This window comes from Aphelocoma coerulescens, chromosome 10, assembly GCF_041296385.1.
Source record: "Aphelocoma coerulescens isolate FSJ_1873_10779 chromosome 10, UR_Acoe_1.0, whole genome shotgun sequence".
NCBI lineage: Eukaryota > Metazoa > Chordata > Aves > Passeriformes > Corvidae > Aphelocoma > Aphelocoma coerulescens.
This window is the reverse complement of record NC_091024.1, coordinates 16,285,236-16,305,715: the sequence shown is the minus strand read 5'-3', so window position 1 is coordinate 16,305,715 and position 20,480 is coordinate 16,285,236. Positions and strand designations below refer to the sequence as shown.

At 39.6% G+C, this 20,480-nt stretch overlaps 1 protein-coding gene across 39 annotated transcripts in view; it reads left to right on the top strand.

The window, feature by feature from the left end:
• RORA (RAR related orphan receptor A) overlaps positions 1-20,480 on the top strand; it is a 480,592-nt gene that overhangs the window by 336,704 nt on the left and 123,408 nt on the right. The window contains exon 1 of one of the 39 annotated variants that reach the window (XM_069026308.1): positions 8,447-8,508. The exons of the other annotated variants lie outside the window; for them this stretch is intronic. Within the exon in view, the coding sequence (XP_068882409.1) occupies positions 8,505-8,508 (4 nt within the window). The 5' untranslated portion in view covers positions 8,447-8,504. Of the gene's footprint in view, positions 1-8,446; positions 8,509-20,480 lie in introns of those variants that run through there. 39 annotated transcript variants of the gene reach the window in all.

Sequence of the window (20,480 nt, the reverse complement as noted above, 5' to 3'; positions counted from 1 at the left end):
TGGAGTTTCTCCTAGGCAAAAATTCAAAATGAGTAGAGCTACAACTCAGCATTGTCTTCTACTTATACATCAGAAAGGGTAAACACACACTGTTGCAGAGGTTCCTACTAAGGACTTGATCAGTAGATGCCAGCTGGAGTGCCTGTGAAAAGTTGGTGTCTTAGTGCAAACCTAAGGAAAACATTGCTCAAAGCACCTTGATGAAATCTCTGGTGTTTTGCTTAACCTCAACCATCCGTATGGCTCTTCAGACATTTTTGCAGTAGAATCTATTCCTGCCTCTTCCTCTGCCTCCCCTCTGCCTGACAAAAAAAAAAAAATTAAAAAAGAGAGGCACTGATGTCTGCTTCCCTTTGTGGTTTGAAACAATGGGAAGGTTTAAAAGGTGTGACAGAAGTGCTCTGGAGTGGTAGATCTTTGTCTATTTTAAAATTGCCCTAACAGCTACTACAGTTAATTCTTCTGTCCATGATAAAGCAATAGAGATAGTCATCCAAAACGTCCTTTCTGCCTGATTTCCTGCTTTTATCTTCAGCAGCTGTTTGTCGTAGATTTCATGGCTATTGTCATAGATTAGACTGTATATTCTGGCTTTACATGCAGGCAGATGAGATATGAAGGCTTCTTACGGCTTGACTTCATTAGTAGCCAACACTGTGAACCTTCAGTTTTAAAAGCATGAATATTTGGTCCAGGAAAGTTTTTGAACTGAGAGCTCTGGCAGACTAGCTGCAGCAGTTTAACCAGAATTGTTTAAGATCCTGCCACTGCCCACAATCTTCTCTCCACACAAAATTCACAAGCCAGAATTGATGTTGTCTGATCCAGTGCTGGTCTTTTCAGCCCAGCCTGCCACAGAAGTTGGAGCCTAGATTTCCATTTATTTGATTTAGTATTTGAAGGTTATTAAGTGTAGTCTGTGAACTTCAGTGATATTTAATGTTGCTGAGAGTGTTCATGGCACATCCATGGGAGTAGCAGCTGCTCCAGATTTGCGGGGGAAGAGCAACTGCCTTTGGTAGTATTGAGTTCATTGTTGGCATCAGGCTTGACATTAGAGCAGAGCTGGAGCAAGGGCTCTTGCAGGCAGCATTGGTGGTAGTGGTGTGAGGGTCAAAAGGCTGCAGGGTAATGTTTCCTTGGTGCTGAAAAGGTAAAGGTTTCATCAGCATGTGGGAAGAATCTGGTGCATTACTGAAGGTGAGGCTGGAAGAATTCGTAAGTTCTGCAGATGAAATTGTTAGGTATCAGTAAATGTAATAATTTTCTAAGGTATTCTTCTGCCTGTTTAGTTGGTTTTGGTACTTCAATTACAAGGTGGCCAAGCAGAGGCAGAGAGTAAATTTATGGAATTTTAAGTGTCTCTCTTTCTGAATTATTAATCATTTGGCACTATCCAACAGTACAAGCATGAAAGAAATAACACATTCTGTTAAGAAAACCTTGGTGACAGGTCAGTCTAGGAAGCGTCTTGGCTGTGTTTCCAATGTAAATCCTTCATTAACAACATTGGATGCTTCATTGATTTAGACAATTTGCAAACACTACAATTCTTTCTTTACTCTGCCTCCATTAAAGTCCATTTCATTTTATATGGACAAATGTCCTTAGGGCAATGTTAAAGACAGAAAAATACCACAAAGCCAGAATGGAGGAAACATGAAGTATGGTTCCTGTTTTGTTTTTTTTTTTTTCTTTTCCATGTTATGCTTTGTGCTGTTGTATCTTACATAGAGCGAGCAGTATAGAATAGTATGTGTGGTGTCGAGAGGATATGTAAAGTTTTCAATACTTAATGCTTTCTTCTTAACATGTACAATATAAATATCCATGAGCAGACTGAACATCTAATAAAGGTGACCACAGGTTATACTGCTGTAATCCAGTAACATGATGAGCAAGTTTCGTGATTATATGGTCAAAGGAACAAAGTTATGTGTTTCTTATTATGTGTAAATTAGATTAATTTAAGTTTTCTTGGTTATGTAGAAATTACAGACATGGGGAAAGGAAAAGCACAACAAATTACAGTATGTCTGTGTATTCATACTTGCATTTCATCAAAGCATTATAATGTTGATAGAGAACAACAAACAGGAAGGAACAGGAAAAGTGGGTTTAGGTTATGCTTCCAGCATGACTACCTTATGCTATGTTTGTGACACTTCAGGAAAGAACTGCAGAGTACTTGCCTTTGTGTGATCTTCATCATTTTTCACCACGATCACTGATGAAATTTTTATATGGAGAGTTGCTGTCATTTCATATGCTCTAGAAACAAGAAAAAGCCAATCTTTTTACCTTGGTGAAGAAAGACATTAAATGCATCAACATATTGTGACACTGAACACTTGATCAAATATAGTAAGTAGGTGCCATAGCAGAAAACTTCCAGTCATGCAGAATTATTTTGAGAGCTGAATGGATGTGTGACAGTGCCCTTATTGGAGGATGCTGAGTTCAGGAACAATGGAAATCTACAATTCTAACATTGTAAATTTAATATGAAGTGTAAATGTGCAACTGAGTTGTTAATAGAATACAAGAAAGAAATTAAATATTTAACTAATGGTGTCATGATAAAATTTGAATGTTTGAGAGCCTAGATATCTTTTTAAAATGCTGCTTTTCTCCAGGTGCAGGAGTGCCATTGTTTTGGTACAGCCTGCAACAGTGGCATGCAAATGCACACCACTCCCAGTTATTGTGCTTAGCTCAGCTTGTGGAGATGGCAAAACACAAAATATGCTGCTATGGCATGTCGAGTGTAAAAAGTGAAGCTGTTGTTAAACCAGAAGTTATGGTAATTTAACCCCATTAAAAGATTTAGGATGGAAAGTAGGTGTCTGCATTGGAAGGATGAAAAGACAAACAGCTAGCAAAAGAAGTAATTTGGCTATTTCTGAGAAGTTGGACCCAGGTCCAAATTTTATTTATCCAGCCAGCTTTAAGGAGTAGCTGCTGAAGGAACATCTTCCGAAGGAAAGGTAAATAATTTGTGGGCGCCTTGTACATAAAGCGTTAGCAGTGATCACAAACCAGCTGTTCCAGCTGCGTGGGTTGGTGAACCTGGTTAATGGTTGTTTTCCTGCACCAAGTCAACTGTTAACAGTCAGTATAAATCTGCTGGTTAGACGCCGTCTTTGTACACTCTCAGAAGACTTTCTGGAGTGCTAAAAAATTACGAGGATATAGCCCTCTAAGATAATTCCCATCTCAGCATCCCAGCAGCAGTAAATTGTTTGTACAGAAAGTGAGAGAGGAGCTATGCAGAGTTAGTGGATCCTGAGAACTGAGATGTGTCGCGTCAGGCCTCTTGGACTGCACAGAGCTGGGGCTACTGAATGCCCCCACCTCGGTTTAAAGCAGCAGGAACATAATAAAATACAATTTTGTTACTGTCCTTGTTAAGCTATCTTCTAACATAAAGTTAAACTCCAGTTGAGTCTGTGTTGCAGAATTTTGGGTAAGTATTCCCAAAATGCCTGTTTCTTCTAAAAGACTGTATGCAGTGTGGTTTTACCTGCCATCCTCTGTCAGCTTTCAGATGGCGATAGGTGATTAGGAAGCTGATTCACCTTGATGACTCTTTCTACAGCACATGCTATAAGCCTCTTGCTTTGCTTGCTATCCTTCTCACTCTCGTTTACAAGGTCAGGACTGATGTTTTGGTTGTTTTCCAGCAGTGTTCTACTGACCCATTTTGCTTTAATCCCCTGATGTCACTGAAATAAACTGAGGAGGGGGAGATTTCAGAACTCGAAACAATTTCCTCTGCTGTTGTGCTCAGCTGCAAATTAATTTGATACTATTATGTAAGTGTAATCATCTACTCTAATCACATCACAAGATTGAGAACAGACAGAAATAACAGAAGGGAACATTCTGGATAGTGAAAGGGAGTCAGTGGAATAGGCTGTTGGTCAGGGCTTGAGCTGGAACACTTCTGAGATTCAGTGTTACCAGTACTCACTTGTAGCAGTTGTCTCTCTCACTGATGAAGGCATTGTAGCTGTCTGAGAGTTAGAGCCTTTTGCTCACTACAGCCTACTAATAGTATTAATGAGATTTTTGTTTTTGTCTCAGGCAGAGAGCTGCAAAGTGCTTGATTTTCTAATGGAAGATGGTAGAAAAAAGTGCCAACATTCTTTGATCTTGTTCTTCATATGTTTATCTGCATTTTTTGCGTTGAATGTGAGATCTTGTGCTACCACTCTGTATACCCACTGGTTGTCCTTCTCAGAGTAAACAGATTCATAACTGAGAGCAAATAGGCATATGGGCCTATAGTCCTCTCTCTAAAATGTCTCTTTGATTAATGTCACTATCAGGAGCTTACTGGCAGATGTTTCATTAAATCTTTTCTGAGTGCAGTTAGCTTCTTGAAATGAAACCTCTGCATCTTTCATTCAAGCAGAGGTCAGAGAAGAGACAGTGTTTTTTCTTGCAGAAGAGTTTGGTATTTATAGGTTTTTCTTCTGCCAATAACACTCTGGGTACAAAGTTTTCCTCTTGCAGCCTATGGCAGAACCCAGCAGTGCTGAACTTCAGGCAGCATTTGGGCAAATTGTACAAGGAGCTCTGTGTGTACAAAGTGTGCAGACTTGGGACCCCACATTGGTTGTTGTCTCTTTTTGGTTTAGATGTAACAAAAGTTCATGTTGTGTAAATGCAATGCAATCTGCATTCCAGCTTGGCCTCAGAATGAGTGAACGCAGATGTTCTCTGCAGCATGCTTTGACCTCCTTAGCATAATTTCCTCTGGAAAAGTAAATGGAAGAGAGGGGATTATGAAACAGAACAATATGTTTGAAGGCCTGATGGAACCAAGCCTGAGCTGTGAGGCCTTTGCTTTTATTCCTGATACTGGTTAGTACTGTAGCACCACATAAACAACCCCGCTGACTTATTTGGTTTTTAGATCCTCACATGCAAACATCCCCATCACCCTTAGCCCATTTAAAATAAAGACCCTGGAAACTCACGGAGTTTTTCAGATGTTGAAAAGCGCAATCTGACTCTGGGACTGTATTCCAAAGCTTTCTACTTCTGGCCCCTTTTCTAAAGCCAACTGAACACCATTTACCCTGCCAGGTCATTGTGGCAGAACCTAAACAATGCTTTGGAGTCACTTAACCTTATATACCACTTTTTGCTTCATGTGATATTTTAATTTTTATTTATTTTAATTAGGAGTGTGAATGTGGCAGAATGCACAGAAAAATAGAAAGCACAGGTGCTTAAAATTACATGAGATTTTATTGGTATTTTAAGAGCCAAGCTGTTTATTAGAGTAGAAAGATTGTCTGTTACATTAAGCAGTGTAATGTGTCATAGGCTGCATAGGTAAGGAGTTATAAATTTTATTGTCTAGGATGCTGCCCAATTTAATGCCCAAAAAATCGTTACTGCCTAATGGTGGCCTAGTTTTTTTCAGAAATTAATTGGTGATGGAAAACCAGTATCTGTTAGAAGATTTAACTGTGAACTGACCTTGCAAACACCTGCTATTAAATTTGGAAGAAAAGAGCTTCTTGGAGAGGGAGAGCGTGGCAAGGAGAACATGACGACAGGTATTGCTGTCAGTACACAAATGACTCAGACTTTCTTTGCATGTGCAAGAACCTGATGTTTGAGTGAGATGTTGAAAACACGTGCTTGACGGGCAAAGGAAGAGTTTCCTTGTGACTCAGTGTCTTGTCAAGCCCAAATAGGATTAGCAAACATTGGTTACCTTGTGGGAAGACTTCAGAACAGGAGCCGGGGAGGCTGAAGGGGCGCAGTGGAACTAACTTAAAAATAGAGTTGTTATGGAAAATAGACAGATCTGTTCAAAGAATATCAATTTCTCTGCAACAAGATTCTTCATTTAGCAGGTTTCCGCTATACAGTAAAGGACATTACCATTTCAAAGGCCCCAATAAGCTTCTGGCTAGCAGAACCAGCAGCATTATTTCATTACAGGCTCTTTGCTGAAATTAAGTCTTCCTGCCATAGTTTGGACTTTTACTCTGCATAAGTATAAAAGGCTTTATTTCTGGCATGCAGTCTAACAAAGCAATTACTGTTATTTACCTCTGTTCACTCAGAGAAAACCATTTCATAGAGGCTGTGCTGCATTTGACAAAACCTAACAGTATTGTTACTCCTGCCTTTTATGATTTCCCAGGCTCTGGTTCACATCAAGGAATAGGAATGGCCTTTCCAAACAAAACCGTAAGCCTTTGACAGGGTGAGAGCTTTGTATTCTAAATGGACAGTCAAAGTTCTTGCACAAGATCAGTTTTTACTTTACATGCCCCTGAAGCTATTTTATTTTATTAGTCTACTTTTTGTGTAGGATTATTTTGCTTTTGAATGTATAGCTTGTGTGTTGTTGGTTTCCACCTCCGCTGGGCGGTTAAGTGTTTAGCACTGTTCAGAGGGTTTGATGACCCTTAACTTTAAATTTGATGGTAATTTATAAAATTACCCTACAGAATGGAGTGTACAACCTCAAGTGTTCCCCTAGCTAAGAGGGTCTGTGGGGACAGTAATTGATTCTCTTTTTCTTTTTCCATCTTAACCTTTCTTCTCAGACAAAGTTTCACTTTCAGATCTATGTTTTGACTGACGATCAGTGAATACTCAGGAATAAATTACACCTACCTGTGGAAAATATACCTACTGTCAATGCAGTGTAACTGGAGGCAAAAACTCTAAAAGACAGTCATTTAGAGATCATGAGCTTGAATATATGACAACTAATTTCTCTGTACCCAAATATGTCAAAATCTCATAAACCAATCAATAGAAAATGCTATTGATCTTTCATGTATACCCATTTGTGGAAATCATTATGAAATGAGTGCTCTAAAGCAACAAAGGGCATGGGGAAATAATCTTGCCCATTACAGCTGTTGCAGATACGTTCTCATGGCTAATTTTTAACAAAACAATGGTGAGCAGAGGATGACGAGATTAGGCAACCAAAGAGAGCACAGACTGTGCAAGTGAAGAATTACATCACAGTGGGATTTCTCTTGAATAGCTGAGCACCTGCAGTGCCAGGTAGATCAGCACAAGTCCTGCAGGATGATTTCATGTGCAGTCTCTGTCACATGAGGCTGTGTGGGAGAGAAGGGCCAAACCTTGACTTCCTGTGTATGTGTTGAAGCTCAAGGGACAGAGGTTCAGCTGCTGTCACTCTGCCTCTTGGAGGGGGCTCTTCTCCTGGTAGCTTGTTTTCATTTTTCACTCACAGTAAAAGCTTTGAGAAACAGGAATCACTGGCCTTGTCTGAGAACCAAAGGTAGTGCAAGTGAGGAACACTGAAACATACTGTTCAAATGAAATGACTTCTTATATTATTTTGAAAAGCACAAGGCTTTTACAATTATTTTTGTCAGGAAGTCTTTTTTTTTTCAATTCTTTTTCCAACAAATCCCTGAAACATGTTTACTTTTTAATATTCTCATCCATATTTGATAAGAGATTGAGAAGTTGGTGAAAAGGACATACAAGACACAATTAAGAAGACTTGGTCCCAAACTTAGCTCTAGTGGGTTTCCTGTTTGCACTGAAATGAAGGGTAAGAGGATATGAAGCGTGTTTTACAAGCAGCCCAAGCAGGCTTGAGCCTCACTCCCAAGTTGCTAAATATCCTCCAGGTGAGACAAGTAGCACACCACCCAAAGCCAGAATTTGGTAAGGCAAGTGCTCACACCTGAGGAGATTGGCAGTCCCCTAAGTACAGGAGATCGTGCACTCTCTACATTCACTTAGAAACTGGCTCTGGTGTGTATTAGAATGAGCTCAGTCTTTTCCAGTAGTTGAATTTCATTAGTTCAGTGTTCTTTTTTAATTACAAACATACATGTAACCAGTCAAGGAGCAGGACCATCCCCCTTGGTTAAATAACCAAGTACATGGCTGTGATTTGTGAGACTGGATCCTGACTGGAATGGCAGTGGTTTGCTGATTTACCTTTTCATCTCAAAAGGTCAAACTCCTTTAAATCACAAGTGAATTCATGAAAGCCAAAGCCTATTCATAACTAGGAAAAAGGGAGAATTTGCCACAAAGATTATTCTCTATGAACAGTTCACTCAGGTCTACTTTGCATATTATGGAGTCTGTAACTAAAATTCTGTTTCTCCTATCCAGAGAGATTTCAATGAGTGTCAGTTGTTTATAGGTCACAGTGATTCACTTTTGTAAATGGAGTAGTTGCAGAGCATACCTGGTGACATTAATGGCTGTCTTCCTCCAGTCTGGCAATGCTATTTAAAAGTCACTGAAGCTGAAGTCAGGTCTAAAAGCATTTCTGAAACCAAACGAGCCAATTACAGCAGAATCAGAAGAAAATCAGCTGCAATTGGAAATGCATGAAAACAGTTTAGTCACCTGCAGGTAGCATGCTAGGAAAAAAGGATGTTTATGGGAGAGCAGTTGCTCTCAAGGCAACTGCATCAAAGGCTTGGAGTGCCTGTAACTTGCCTGTTTATAGGCTCTGCAGATCCGTCATGTGTGAGTATTTCACTAGTTATCCAAATGTCCTTATCTGCCTTGAGTGTCTTTTAGACAGAGCAACCTAGTTAGAGAGCATGGTGTCAATTACTGCTAATCTCACTTAACTTTCTTTGGAATATTCACCAATTAGTATCTGTCTCTCTTCCTGCCTGCCTTTCTCCCTTGCTAATTTTCAAGTTATGTCACAGGATTGCCAATGAAATGTAAATCTGCATAGCCTGCTCTGCCTTTCAGTGTCATTTGTGTGAGCTCAGAGCTTTTTCTAAACAGGGAAAATGTTTCAGCTCTAGTAACCAAGCCTGCATTTTCCCAGGCCCATATTTTGAGTGCACACTACCCAAGATGGCACTTCTCAGTTCATACGCAGGATGAGGGTCTTCAGAGCAAAGGAGAGTCTTTTCTGGGCTCTTATCTCTCTTGGTGTGAGTGTGCTCAGAGAAGGGAGGAACAGAGCAGTCTCAGGAAAATACACAAATCCTCTGAGCTTTGATACTCTTGCACTGAGCTGGGGGGAATATCTTATGTGGTTTCTTTGGTTTTTTTGTCCCTTTGACAACTGCAGGACAACTTTGATAAACTGAAATTCTGAGAACAGTAGGTTTGTTTGCTGTGCAAAAGGTAGGTGAACTGTAGTTCAGTGGTTAAAAATCCCCACAAACCTCAGAAGTTAAATTTGATTGCAAAGCAGCTTTATACCAGGAGTAATTTCATTGTCAGTAATCTGGGTAACAGGCTTGCTTGGCTTTGGATAACCAATAACAGAGCTAGGGGAGAAGCAGCGGGCCTATACTTAGGTTGCCTAACATTTTAAATGAGATTTCTTTTTTTTTCCCCCTTAGAATAACACATCTATTGTTTGCAGAATGCTTTTGCAATTCAGCAAGGAGAAATTTATGTAAAGAAATGTTTCATCTGTATTCTGTTCAGTTTTATTTGAGTTAGTGTTAAAATTATTGCCTCCTTTTTTTTTTTTTTATGCTGTACAGGAGGGAGTTGGGAGCCTGCTCATTTAACAAGTGAGTGAGAGAAGAATTGGGTTCTAGCTGCCATCAGCATTCAATACATGCTGAAAGCTGCAGAAAACCCAGCAGGGAGATGCTGTAGTGTCTGCAAAGATCAGTGTCCTATCTCAATAGTTCCTGGAGGTGGGGCTCCCACCATGCCTGGTTCTTGGGGAAGAAGCAAAATAGGGTTCCATGTGTTCTCTGGCAGAGGAAAAAAAAATTTGACATACAAATCTCCCACCCCTGATTTCTAGGCTAACATTTGTCGCTGTAGAGTTTCCTTCATATTTTATTCCTTCACATAAATTTAGCCTATATTTAGCTGACTGGTATTTTAAGCTTATTTCTGAGATGGTTCCTGGCTCTCTGAGCCACATCATGAAACCCTTTTGCCTCAAACCAGAAAATACATCTTGAACACCTTTGAAAACAAATGTATCCTGGGCAGCAGACAGCCCTGTTGCTGGGTTTTTGTAGCACCACAGGGCAGCCCAGCAGCCAGTAGTTTCAAGAAGGTCCCCACACACCAAAAACCTCTTTAATGTTTAAGAACATTTCCAACAAGGATTACTTTTTTCCATATCAGTCAGCCCCAGTCCATATGGTGGAACTTACTTGCACAGTGGATTCAACATGATTCTTTTCTTAAAGGGGAGCCATTTAATTGAGCCAGCAATTATTTTACTTACACACCAAAAAAAGTCTGATAATCCCTTTAAGTTTTGTTTCTTATGCAAATTGGTCTTCTGACATTGTTATTTTCTAGTTATTGCCAAATGTATTTATATTTTTTTGATTCTCTAACTGCAATCAATACCTGTTCTTTATAATGGAGATACTTTTTGCTTGCAGTTAAAAAAATCAGTAGCAGGTAGTCTCTCTCAGTGGCAATTACCCTTTCTTGGTATTCTTGTTATATTCATAAAAGCAATAATTGAAAGCAGGTGAATTAATCCTTTATTTGCTTCTGTCAGTCACAGAAAAATGTTTCCATGTCAGGCTTCTGGCAAGACAAGAGGGCTCTATTTAACCATAGAGGCAGAAAATTCCTTGCTACTTACTATGACTGCTGAGTATGCAGGTGCTTAAGCAGGCACCACCTTCAGGTGCCCAGGGCAAAAGTGGTAATAACTGCACAACTTTTAACAAAGAAAACTTTGAATATCATTAGTTGCAGGCTGTGAATGCACAGCCCGAGTGGGCATAACAGGGTGTGCTTGTTCAACATTCAGAGCTGACCTACACTTCATTCATAACATGGCCATTTCCTGATGTTTCCAAGTGTTACCTGTTTACTGTGTTTGTTCTCAGTTATTTGTTTGGATATGAAAGGAAGGCATTAGGAATGATAGGTCATTAATGAGGTAATTCTGTGCTTCATTTCACTGCTGGCTGTGTTACTACCTTGTGAGATAAGCCAGCAAAAAGAAAACACACTGACTAGCGTGACAATTTCCTGTGACAAAATCACTACAGCTGCAGCCAGTATTTCTGAACCAGAGGAGATGGTACATTAAATAATAATTGCTTCCTAATTCCATAACTTCAGTTTCAGCTGCCTGGTGGTGCAGGCTGCAATAGAAGCTTACATTCTCCTTCAAATTCAGTTTTTAGGATTATCTGAGGAGTGCAACCATCAATTCAAATTATTCAGTGACTATATTAAATATTATCACATGGAAAATAATAGGAATAGGAGAATATTGAATGCCTCAGGGTGATGTGACTTTGGTACTATTAAATATTGATTGAGAACGTGCTTTTAGGTGAAGAAGGGTTTCAAAGGAACAAAAAAGGCTTGAGATTTTCAGACAGGCCTACTCATATTTTAGGATGTTCTAATTCATTTTCTGGGGAGGTAGCATTCCTTTTTCCTGAATTCTTATGCAGAAGTTTTAACTGATATGGGAAGAAATTCTGGCATTATTTGCTCTCTGCAAACTATTACCGTGCCTAGACAACGTTTTTTGATGCAGAACTAAAGTTTAATTGGGGTTTAATTCTTGCTTTGAAAATAATACCTTCTTTGGTTCACCAGCAGGAAATCAGTGTTAATCACAGGGAATGCCTTTTGGTTTTTACTGTTGTTCTGTTTCCTCCAGAGGAGTAATATATTTTTCCAGAGAGTACATTCTGCTGACCACATAGTACAGTCTCCAGAAGCTGATTTCTGTGAAGCTGATGTTTCATAAACCGTGTAAGCAAAAAACCCTCAGGCCCTGTCTTTCTGTAGGAAGGTGGTTGTTAAAATTTGATAAGAAAACATGCCTGCTCCCATGATGCAGCCTGTGGAGGAAGCCTTAGAGACTGCCATCCTTAGATTGGCCCTGGCTTGGGAATAATGCCCTCCAAATGTTAATTATCTGAGTATCTGGTGACCATTGAGAACTAATTACCAAGGTGCCTTACAGATACATGAAGAACATATGAAACATTAGAGGGTAACTTCATATCATGCTACAAAAATTCAGTTAGAAGTAGTTTCTGCTGTTACGTATCCTTGTTCATACATCTGAATTTAAAGGGGAGCACATCTGCTTTTTTATCTGCAGAGAGGATGTATGGCTAGAGTGAATCCAAAGGATCAAGGAAAAAAATAAGTGATGTCTGTAGAGTCCTTCCTTTGAGGGCAGACTTTAGACAGGCTGTTTTCTGGATCTTTTCAGTCCTGGAGATTGGTTGTAGCGTCCACTTTTTAAACATTTTTGCTGCCAGATTTTCATGTGAAATCACTTCATGTGTCAACATCTCAGGTTAGTTTGGGATTTAATGTTGGCTTCATACATAAACAAGAAGCCTTCATCCGGGGGGGAGCACCTTCTCCTAGGCCTTGCTTCTTTTCCGCAGCTTGGCAAGAACTCAGACTTGTTTCTAAGTCATTGGAAATATCGTTGCAATGTGTGCCCAGTTGCCCAAGAATGTAGGTGAGCCCAAGCAGGGGTCTGCTATGGAATGAAGGTATGCTGAGAATTTAGTTTGCTGGCTTCAGTAATATCCCATGTTTATTAAATGAAATATGAGATACAGATGGAAGTAATCACAAAGATGTACGGCCAAGTTTGACTGCTGAAGTGGGTACAACACACTGATTTATATTGGAGATTAATTTCACTTCTAAATAGAAGAGACTTTTGGGGAAAGAAAAGGAGTGTACCACTCAGCACTGTCAGAATAAAAGGAAATCAATGTGCTAATTGGAATGACTGATGACAAAAAATTCAACTATCTAAATATTTTGTCTTATTTCTTTATAAACGAGAGTTAAACTGCTATGTAAAAAGTAGCTACAAACCCTAAAATAGCTGTTCAAGAACAACTGGCAAGAATTAGCAATCAAATCATTGTACATGTGAAAGTTATTACAGCTAAAATAAAAAAAAAATTTAGATCAGGGTTAATTATAAGATGATGCAGTAGTATAATTAGTATTCTTCCTATGGAGGATTATGGGTCCTTCTAAATGCCCTTTTTGATTGCCTTCTTCCCTTTTTTAATTTCCTCCTTGTCCTTTTTGATTATCTACCCCATGACCCTCAGGGCTCCTAAATGTAATACAATTGAAATAACATTTTTGTTAGAGGTGTTTTTTTATATAGGCTATTAACCTCTTGCTTACCAAGCACTGAGAAATTCTTTTCTGTGAGAGCTCCAGGAACCACAGAGGGACTCACTGGAATCCCTGGAGTTTTTATGTAGTGCAGCTTCTTGCCTGTCCCAAAGCAGTCTCCAAGGATATGTCAGGAACTGATCTGCATGAGAATGAGCAGAGAGAGAGGAGAACTTCCTTGGGGTGTATTTTATATCTTGGCAAGATAAGATCTAGTGGATCTTTAATATTTCCAAGGCTGCTTCAGTGGTCTGGCTGTGAGCATTAGGGCTTAATATAAAAGACTATTGTCAATTACCCTTTAATATGAATTTTGGAATATTTTTTCTTATTATTATTACCTTTAAGAGCAGTAGGCTGAGGTTTTTTTCCAGAGTGTATGTTTCTCCCTTCTTTGGTATCCTTAAAAGGACAGCAGGACTTAACACTTCAGTCCATTTTGGATCCCATGTAAAACAAGAGTTATTTCCTTTTTATGTTTCCTGCAGGTGGACTAATACTTAATATTTTGCTGCTCAATAAACGTTCCTATTTTGTATGTTTCTCTTGGGGCTAAATTTTTTGTGGGGGTTCACTCTGTTGGGAAGGAACATTGTACCTGGATGATCAGATGTTGTTATTTTTCTGAGGTGCCTCTCAGTTAATGTTGTTCAGTGTATACTATAAAGCCGATGGGAGGGGCAACTCAAAATACAGAGTGCTGGTTACTGATGAAACTAAGGACATATTTGTGCTTGTTTTCATTTAATATCCTTTACTTAAGTTTTGCAAAGAGACATCCATCTCTGTTTATAAATTCTTGCCTATTTCAGGCAAGGGCTAGAGCTCTGGTAGTTTCAGATATTGTTATCCTCTACTCATTGCTGTTTTTCCAAGCTTGAATAAGCTTGTACTTCAGATGTGTGAGTGAGGTCTTGATTTCACGTGGCCAACAACTGGTCATAACTTTTCTGTGCAAATCTGATTTCATAAACAAGGAAAGCACAATGAGATCTCTTTAAATTTATCCCGTTTAGAACCAATATTGATGATTTCTTGTCTGTATTTGGGGTTTGCATGAGACTTGTTGAAATGGGGAAATACAGGTTCCTACCTTCTCAGACTACATCCCTTCCTCTAGGCAGTCTCTTGAACAAAAGCATCATGTGCATATCTTCAGTCTCTTTGCATGGCTAAAAAGATAGAACTTAAGAGATCATTAAGTTTTCTCTTTAGGATGCTCAGCATTTTCATACTTAAATAGAAAGGTCATTGTTTTTTACTCTGCCAGTAATGCAAGTCAACTGAAGTACACCAGTTCTCAGTGTATCCCAAATGGGATGTTACAGCTGATGGCAGATTTGTAAACAGATGAAATATTTAGACTCTTTATAGCAAAGACTCTATTAAGACTTTCGCAGAAACATTTTAATAAGCTCTTTATATAAAGGCAGTTTCTCTGTTGGTGTTTCTGTGCAGGTGTTTTGCCAGACAGATTCGTTTAAGGGTCACACAGCTGGCATTTCAGCACAGTGATGCTAATCTGGTGGCATTAAACCAGATTCATTAATGCTGGTAGAGGATGAAGGGAATCAGAAAACTTTCAAGAAGAGAAAGTCTTCTGTGTTAGCGTGTACAAATATTGGTGTGAAATTTCCTTAACCACTTTAATTTTAAAAAGTGAGACTCAAACAGCTTTACATGTGAAAACACAGTCGAGTAGCAGTAAATAAAGTCTGATTGCTTCATCACCTTCTGCAGTGCTGGCTTTGAATAAGCAGGTGTGAATGTTAGTAGGGAATTGAGTCTGCAGTACCTCATGGACACCTGGAGATGAGCTTTATGATGAATGGGAGAAGTGATGTTTTTGTTTTCTGAGGTAGGATTACTGTTATGTTTCATGTTTTTCGGTGTCTGTGGTCTGCTTTTCATTGAAGGTAATTATCAAGCAGATACTAGGAAAGCCATATGTTATGAGACATAAAGGTGGGGCCTGGAGAGGAGAAATGACAATCCAGTTAGGCAGCACCAGTTATTTTGTTTGTTCAGAGAGCTGGATGCAAGAATGTCATCATTGCCTATTTAATGCTAGTGTGAAGGAGTTCATATTAGGTCATCTGAAGAAGGAAAGCCAGCAACAAACTCCTAAAAAAATTTCTGTACAAAAGTAGCGTTAGTTGAGGTGTTGGTGTTGAATAGTATTAAAGAAAGCAATCCTAGCCAAAGGTGGAAGCAGCTGCATAGTCACTCTTTCATGTGGAGAAAGATACTGATGGTATTTTTTAAAAAATGTTACAAGGTAAAATTAATGTTTTTGAACGAGATTAAGTGCACCTTACTGTGCTTTGTGATATTTGAGACTTCTTCTTTTGAGGAAGAAATTTCTTCCTTTTTTTTAGTGTAGACCTTTCATGCCAATAGACTATTTGTGTCCCATGGGCAATAAACATTTGCTGTAAGTTGTTGGCTGCCATGCTTAAAGCGTTCTTGGGTGTCTGTACTCACTTTGAAGTATTTTAGAATGAAAAGACTGGCTTTTCAGGCTGCCAAACCTGGAAGCTTAGGTAGGAAGGCTGCTGGGAAGTTTTCCAGTGCTCCGTCTCTGCTGAGATCTGGGCAGTGCTGAAAATGAGTAGCTTGGCCATGGCACCAGTAGACTCTAAACCTTTCTATTGGCACGTCCCAGTTAGAGAGAGCTGAGCTAGGAAGTTCTGGAGCACTCTTTTCTTACAGCCTGACTTTAGTTTCATCACTCCTCCTCTCCTCTCTCTGGTTCTGTCTCAGAATGGAGTGGTACTTTTGGTTGGTTTGTGTTATGCTTGTGAAACCGAAAGAAGGAAAAGGAGCAGACGGCGCGTTGTTCCTGGAATACGCTGGCAGCGTGCTCTCGAGATGAAACAGCTGTGTGTGCAGAGCTCACAGCTTGGGTTCTTGCGACCAGAGTGCCCTTGCCTTGCTTTACTGGGTTCTCTACTTGATTCCAAAATGAGTAATTGCCATTTCTATTTTTCCTGCTTATAAAAAACACCTTCAGCTAAAGATTAAGAAGAAGGAAGTAAGGAAACAAAAGACTACTTAAATTCTGCCTTTTTAGGGAAGTGGTAGATATTCCCATCATTTTAAGACTTTCTTCTTATTATTCTGTGTTAACCAGAATAAATAACGTTTTGCTTTCCCCCAAGGTTGTGAAACTATAGAGGCTCTCTTGGTCTCAGATACTGCAGGTGGTTGTGCAAATCTGCCAGCATTAAAGGCTAGGTCTAGACTCTGCATACACTGCCTCTGCCAGCCAAGGCTGACCATGGGTTTGAGTTTGCCATGTGCATTACATCCACAATGCCTAGAAAAGGCGTGAGGGTGGGAGTCTACATTCCAGCCAGTCACCTTTTGTGGCTCAGTTTTTGGTTTGGCAAGTGAGGTAACTTGAACTGGAGTGTTTGGGGGTGTGGGTGATTGAGGGGCTAACTTGAAAGCACAGCTTTAAGAAACCCAACCGAAGAGTCTGCCAAGGCATTTCTGCAGCCTGGGCCTGCCTGTCTGCACTGTGTTCAAGGCCTGATATCCTCTCTGCCAGCCAATGTCTTGCCAGCCTCCAGTTCAGTAAGAAATTGGCCTTTGCTGTTCTCTGAAAAGTTGCTTGTGAAGAAAATTGATTAAACAATTTTTTTTTCCCCTAGAGTTTTGGGGTTTGGTTTAGTCTTCTGGTTCTGTGATTTTGGTTTTCATTTGGTTTGTGGCGTTTTCTGTGTTCATTGGTGATTTTTTTCCAGTTGAAGTATTTAAGCTCCCACGTTTTATACAGGAAAGAGTTGTGAAAATGCAGTGGTGATTGGCCTATAGTCCTTAAAATCTGTGCTTTTAATTTCTTTCCTAATAAGCTGGTATAACTCAAATGGTTTTTTTTGCTTTCTAGTTTGTTGTTAAATAAGCAATTTGTAGTGGAGCTCCATAAGGCTTGAGGAGCGTTGTGAGGGAGCACATGCATAATTGTTCATCTTCTAAGATGTAGATCAAAAGAATGATCACTATTTTGTACAAAACAGATTGTCTTGTCTTCAGTAATTTGTGAAGGAGACATGAAGCGAGGAGAGGATAGGCCCAGAGTTTCCTTATGACCTGTGCTGTCCCTGCCTGTTTTCCAGGGGTTGTGCAGCAGAGGAGCTGAGTTACAGCTTGGGAGGGAGGTGAGGACCAAGGTCTTCAAAGGCCTGAGTCAGCTGCTTGTTGTGTGTTTAAAGGAAGGAATTAATGTCTGCCAAGAGTGAAAATGAATGCCAAGTGTCCCTTTTGGCAGGGACACTGCAGTGTGTGCTTTTGAAGAGAAAAGCCTTTCTCAGGGTTGGGAGAAAGTGGTGTTTCCTGGTTTTGGTCCCTGTCCTTGTGGTTCAGTCTCAAATTTGAAAGCCAGTTTGATTCTAGCATGCTTTGCTTGACCAACACAGGCAGATAATGCTTCTGATACCTGCACTATTTGCAGACTTATCAAAACAGAAAAGCTCAATCACTGTGTTGGTATGTTGGTCACCTATGCTATAGTCAGGACTCAGAAGGTTTTAATTTGACATAAAATGGGGGGAAAAATGGTATACAAGACAGTTTTCCCCAAATTGAAACTCACAAAAGATAAGGAACACTGCTTGACACAGAAACCACAAAAGCTGGGAAATTACAAATTACAGTTATTAGTCATTCTTTACTGGCAAGAGGAGGCAATAAAAACCCCCAAATGTTCTAATATGGTGTGGCAAATAAAGTGAGTTTTCTTAACAGAGGAGGCAGCACTGGTAGGATCTGTTCATCTCGAAAATGTTGTGTGTGATGAGCAGACACCAGTGGACTGCTCTTTTGAGAAGGTTTTGGCATGCGCAGAATTCTCCTATTCCTTCGATAATAACTTGTTACTATAACTGTAGAGTTGGTCTCCTCTACATTTTCTCTGGCTACACTCTGGGTATAAGAAATGATCTGTCTTTGTGACTTTCAAAAATGTCAGCCCTTTATTATGGCGACTCTTTTACCCATAAGAAAAAGATGGGCAAACCTTGAGGTCTGCCCAATTTTTCTGAAGATGTGACAATTTAGCAAGAAGATTTGCTTATGCTCTGGATATGATGAGAAATAGTATCCCCTTGAATGAGGTTAAGTTATGTAGTGTTTAAACAATTAGAACATATTACTAAAAAGTGTCATAAGCAGAGTGATGTCTGTTCAGTGCATGGAAGCATTCCAGACAGAAGGGAAGGTAGGAGGCTGTGCTGGATGAATCTTCTTAACAAGCTGGTTTTTAAGAGATTTTTCTGTGGACCAAAGAACATGAAAGTTGTGTTTAAAAATTTAAAGCCTTGATATGTTCCGGTTCTGTGGAGCAGCAGAAGGAAGAAGCTTTTTACAGTGCTATAATTCCCTATCCAGCAGCTCTGTAAATTAAGATGTTTATGACAGCTGGTTGTACATGATGGAGTGTACATACACTTGGTCATTAATTATTGCTTTTTTCCCCCAGTTATTATTTGTATTCAGTGGGTCAGGTGGATATGATCCTGCTGTTGTCAGTGCAGTAAATGCACTTTAACTTTCCCAGGAAAACCCCTACCCAAACCCTTTCCTCCTCCCTGTTTATCTTTCCAGAGGCTGAGAATTTTGTAGGAAAAATACTCAACACCAGTGAGTTATGGAGCTTTTTTCTAATGCAGTCATTTAACAACTTCAAGCTGGCAGTGATCCCATCCACCTTAATCCTCTTCACACTTTGCGAGCAGTCAGCCGAGAGCAAGAGAGCACTAGGGCTTAATAGACTGCAGTGTTTGAACTATGGCATTTGTGTTCAGCTTCCAGAACTGGCCCTAAGTGCCTAGTAAAACCCTACAGCTTTGCTTTCATTAATTAGAGACTCCCTTCCACTGATTTATGGAAAACATTGGCCAACATGTTCTTTCAGCTCAGTAAATATTTATACAACTCATGTATGATTTTTAGTAATGAATACAGCTCATTTTCAGTGCGTCCAAAGGAGGCTCTTTCCAAATATTAACAAATTCCTTATGTGACCTGTGCTGAACATGGCCATTCAGGTTACAAAAAGTTAAATATAAATCTGGTCTGGTTTTGAAGGGTTTTTTTTGAATTCCACTTTGCCATGTCATCCTCTTTCATTACATTTGCCAGAAGTTTAAGGGGAAAATGGAAAAAACCCCACAAAGAAACCAACAATGGATAGCAATTACTAATTTAAACCAACTGGCCACTACTGTTGTTGTGTATCTGTCAGCTGAATGTTGTGCCATGATGCTGCTAGTTAGAAACCTATCAGGATATGTTTATATGAGCTTTCTGGGATGTATTAGCACCTTTCACACTTGATTGTGTTTGTCCTCACTGATAGAGTCCCTGTGAGGCAACGTAACCCCTGTAACACAGCTGGAGAACAGAAATTGCATGCCTGAATCATGGAAATGTCTGAATCCTTGCCTTGGATGCACTGACCAAATTGTGTGGGAAAATACCTGTCCAGCTATTCACACATATGGATCGAGCTGCATGTGGAAATGTACAAATGAAAGTGAGCACTGAAACATCAAATACCTTTTTGGAGATAGCATTGGAGCTGCTTGGAGAATTGGTCCAGTGTTCTTAATCAGTTGATAGTGGATTTGTACTTTCAAAATTCTCCCAAATTACTTTTTTGGGGTTTTTTTTTTCAGTTGTCTCTCCTGTGTCCTTTTCTTACCTTTTGTTTCAAGTGTTTCAATGCCTGGTTGCATCTGTGCAGTGCTACTGATGATACCAGGTAATGTGTTATTTTTATGTGAAGTGTCTTAGGCAGGAGTTTCTCTAAGTTTCTCATTCTTTAATGTAGTTTGGAGATATAAGAAAACAAAAATACCTTAACTCTTCAATGATTGATAGAACACTCAGTGCACATTTTCCTGGGGATACTTGGGTTAGCATAAATATTTGGACACAAGAGAATGCTAAACTAACTCTGTCCAGTTTACTGCACTGTGGTGAGGCAGACCCATAGTAATATTTCTTAAAAAGTAATTTCTAAGGTAGCAAGGCCTTGTATTTAAGACTGTGGAACACAAGAGCCGCTTGGAAACATCCCATCACTTTTTAATGCTTACCTTGATATAACTATAGTGAGCATGAGTAATTTCTTTTTGGTGTAGCTCATCCTACTTTTTTTTACTTGATCAGTTTATTTCATGTATTAACTAGTAGAGATGTTTACCCAGAAATGTTTGTTGTAGGCAGGCTGTATTATCTCAAAAGTGAGCATGATAAACCATGCTGTGTGCCTTAAGGCACATGCCAGATGACACAGTTCTGACCTAGCAGGCCAGGGTGTGCTGTGCTTCATCCCATACTGGCTGTGTTGA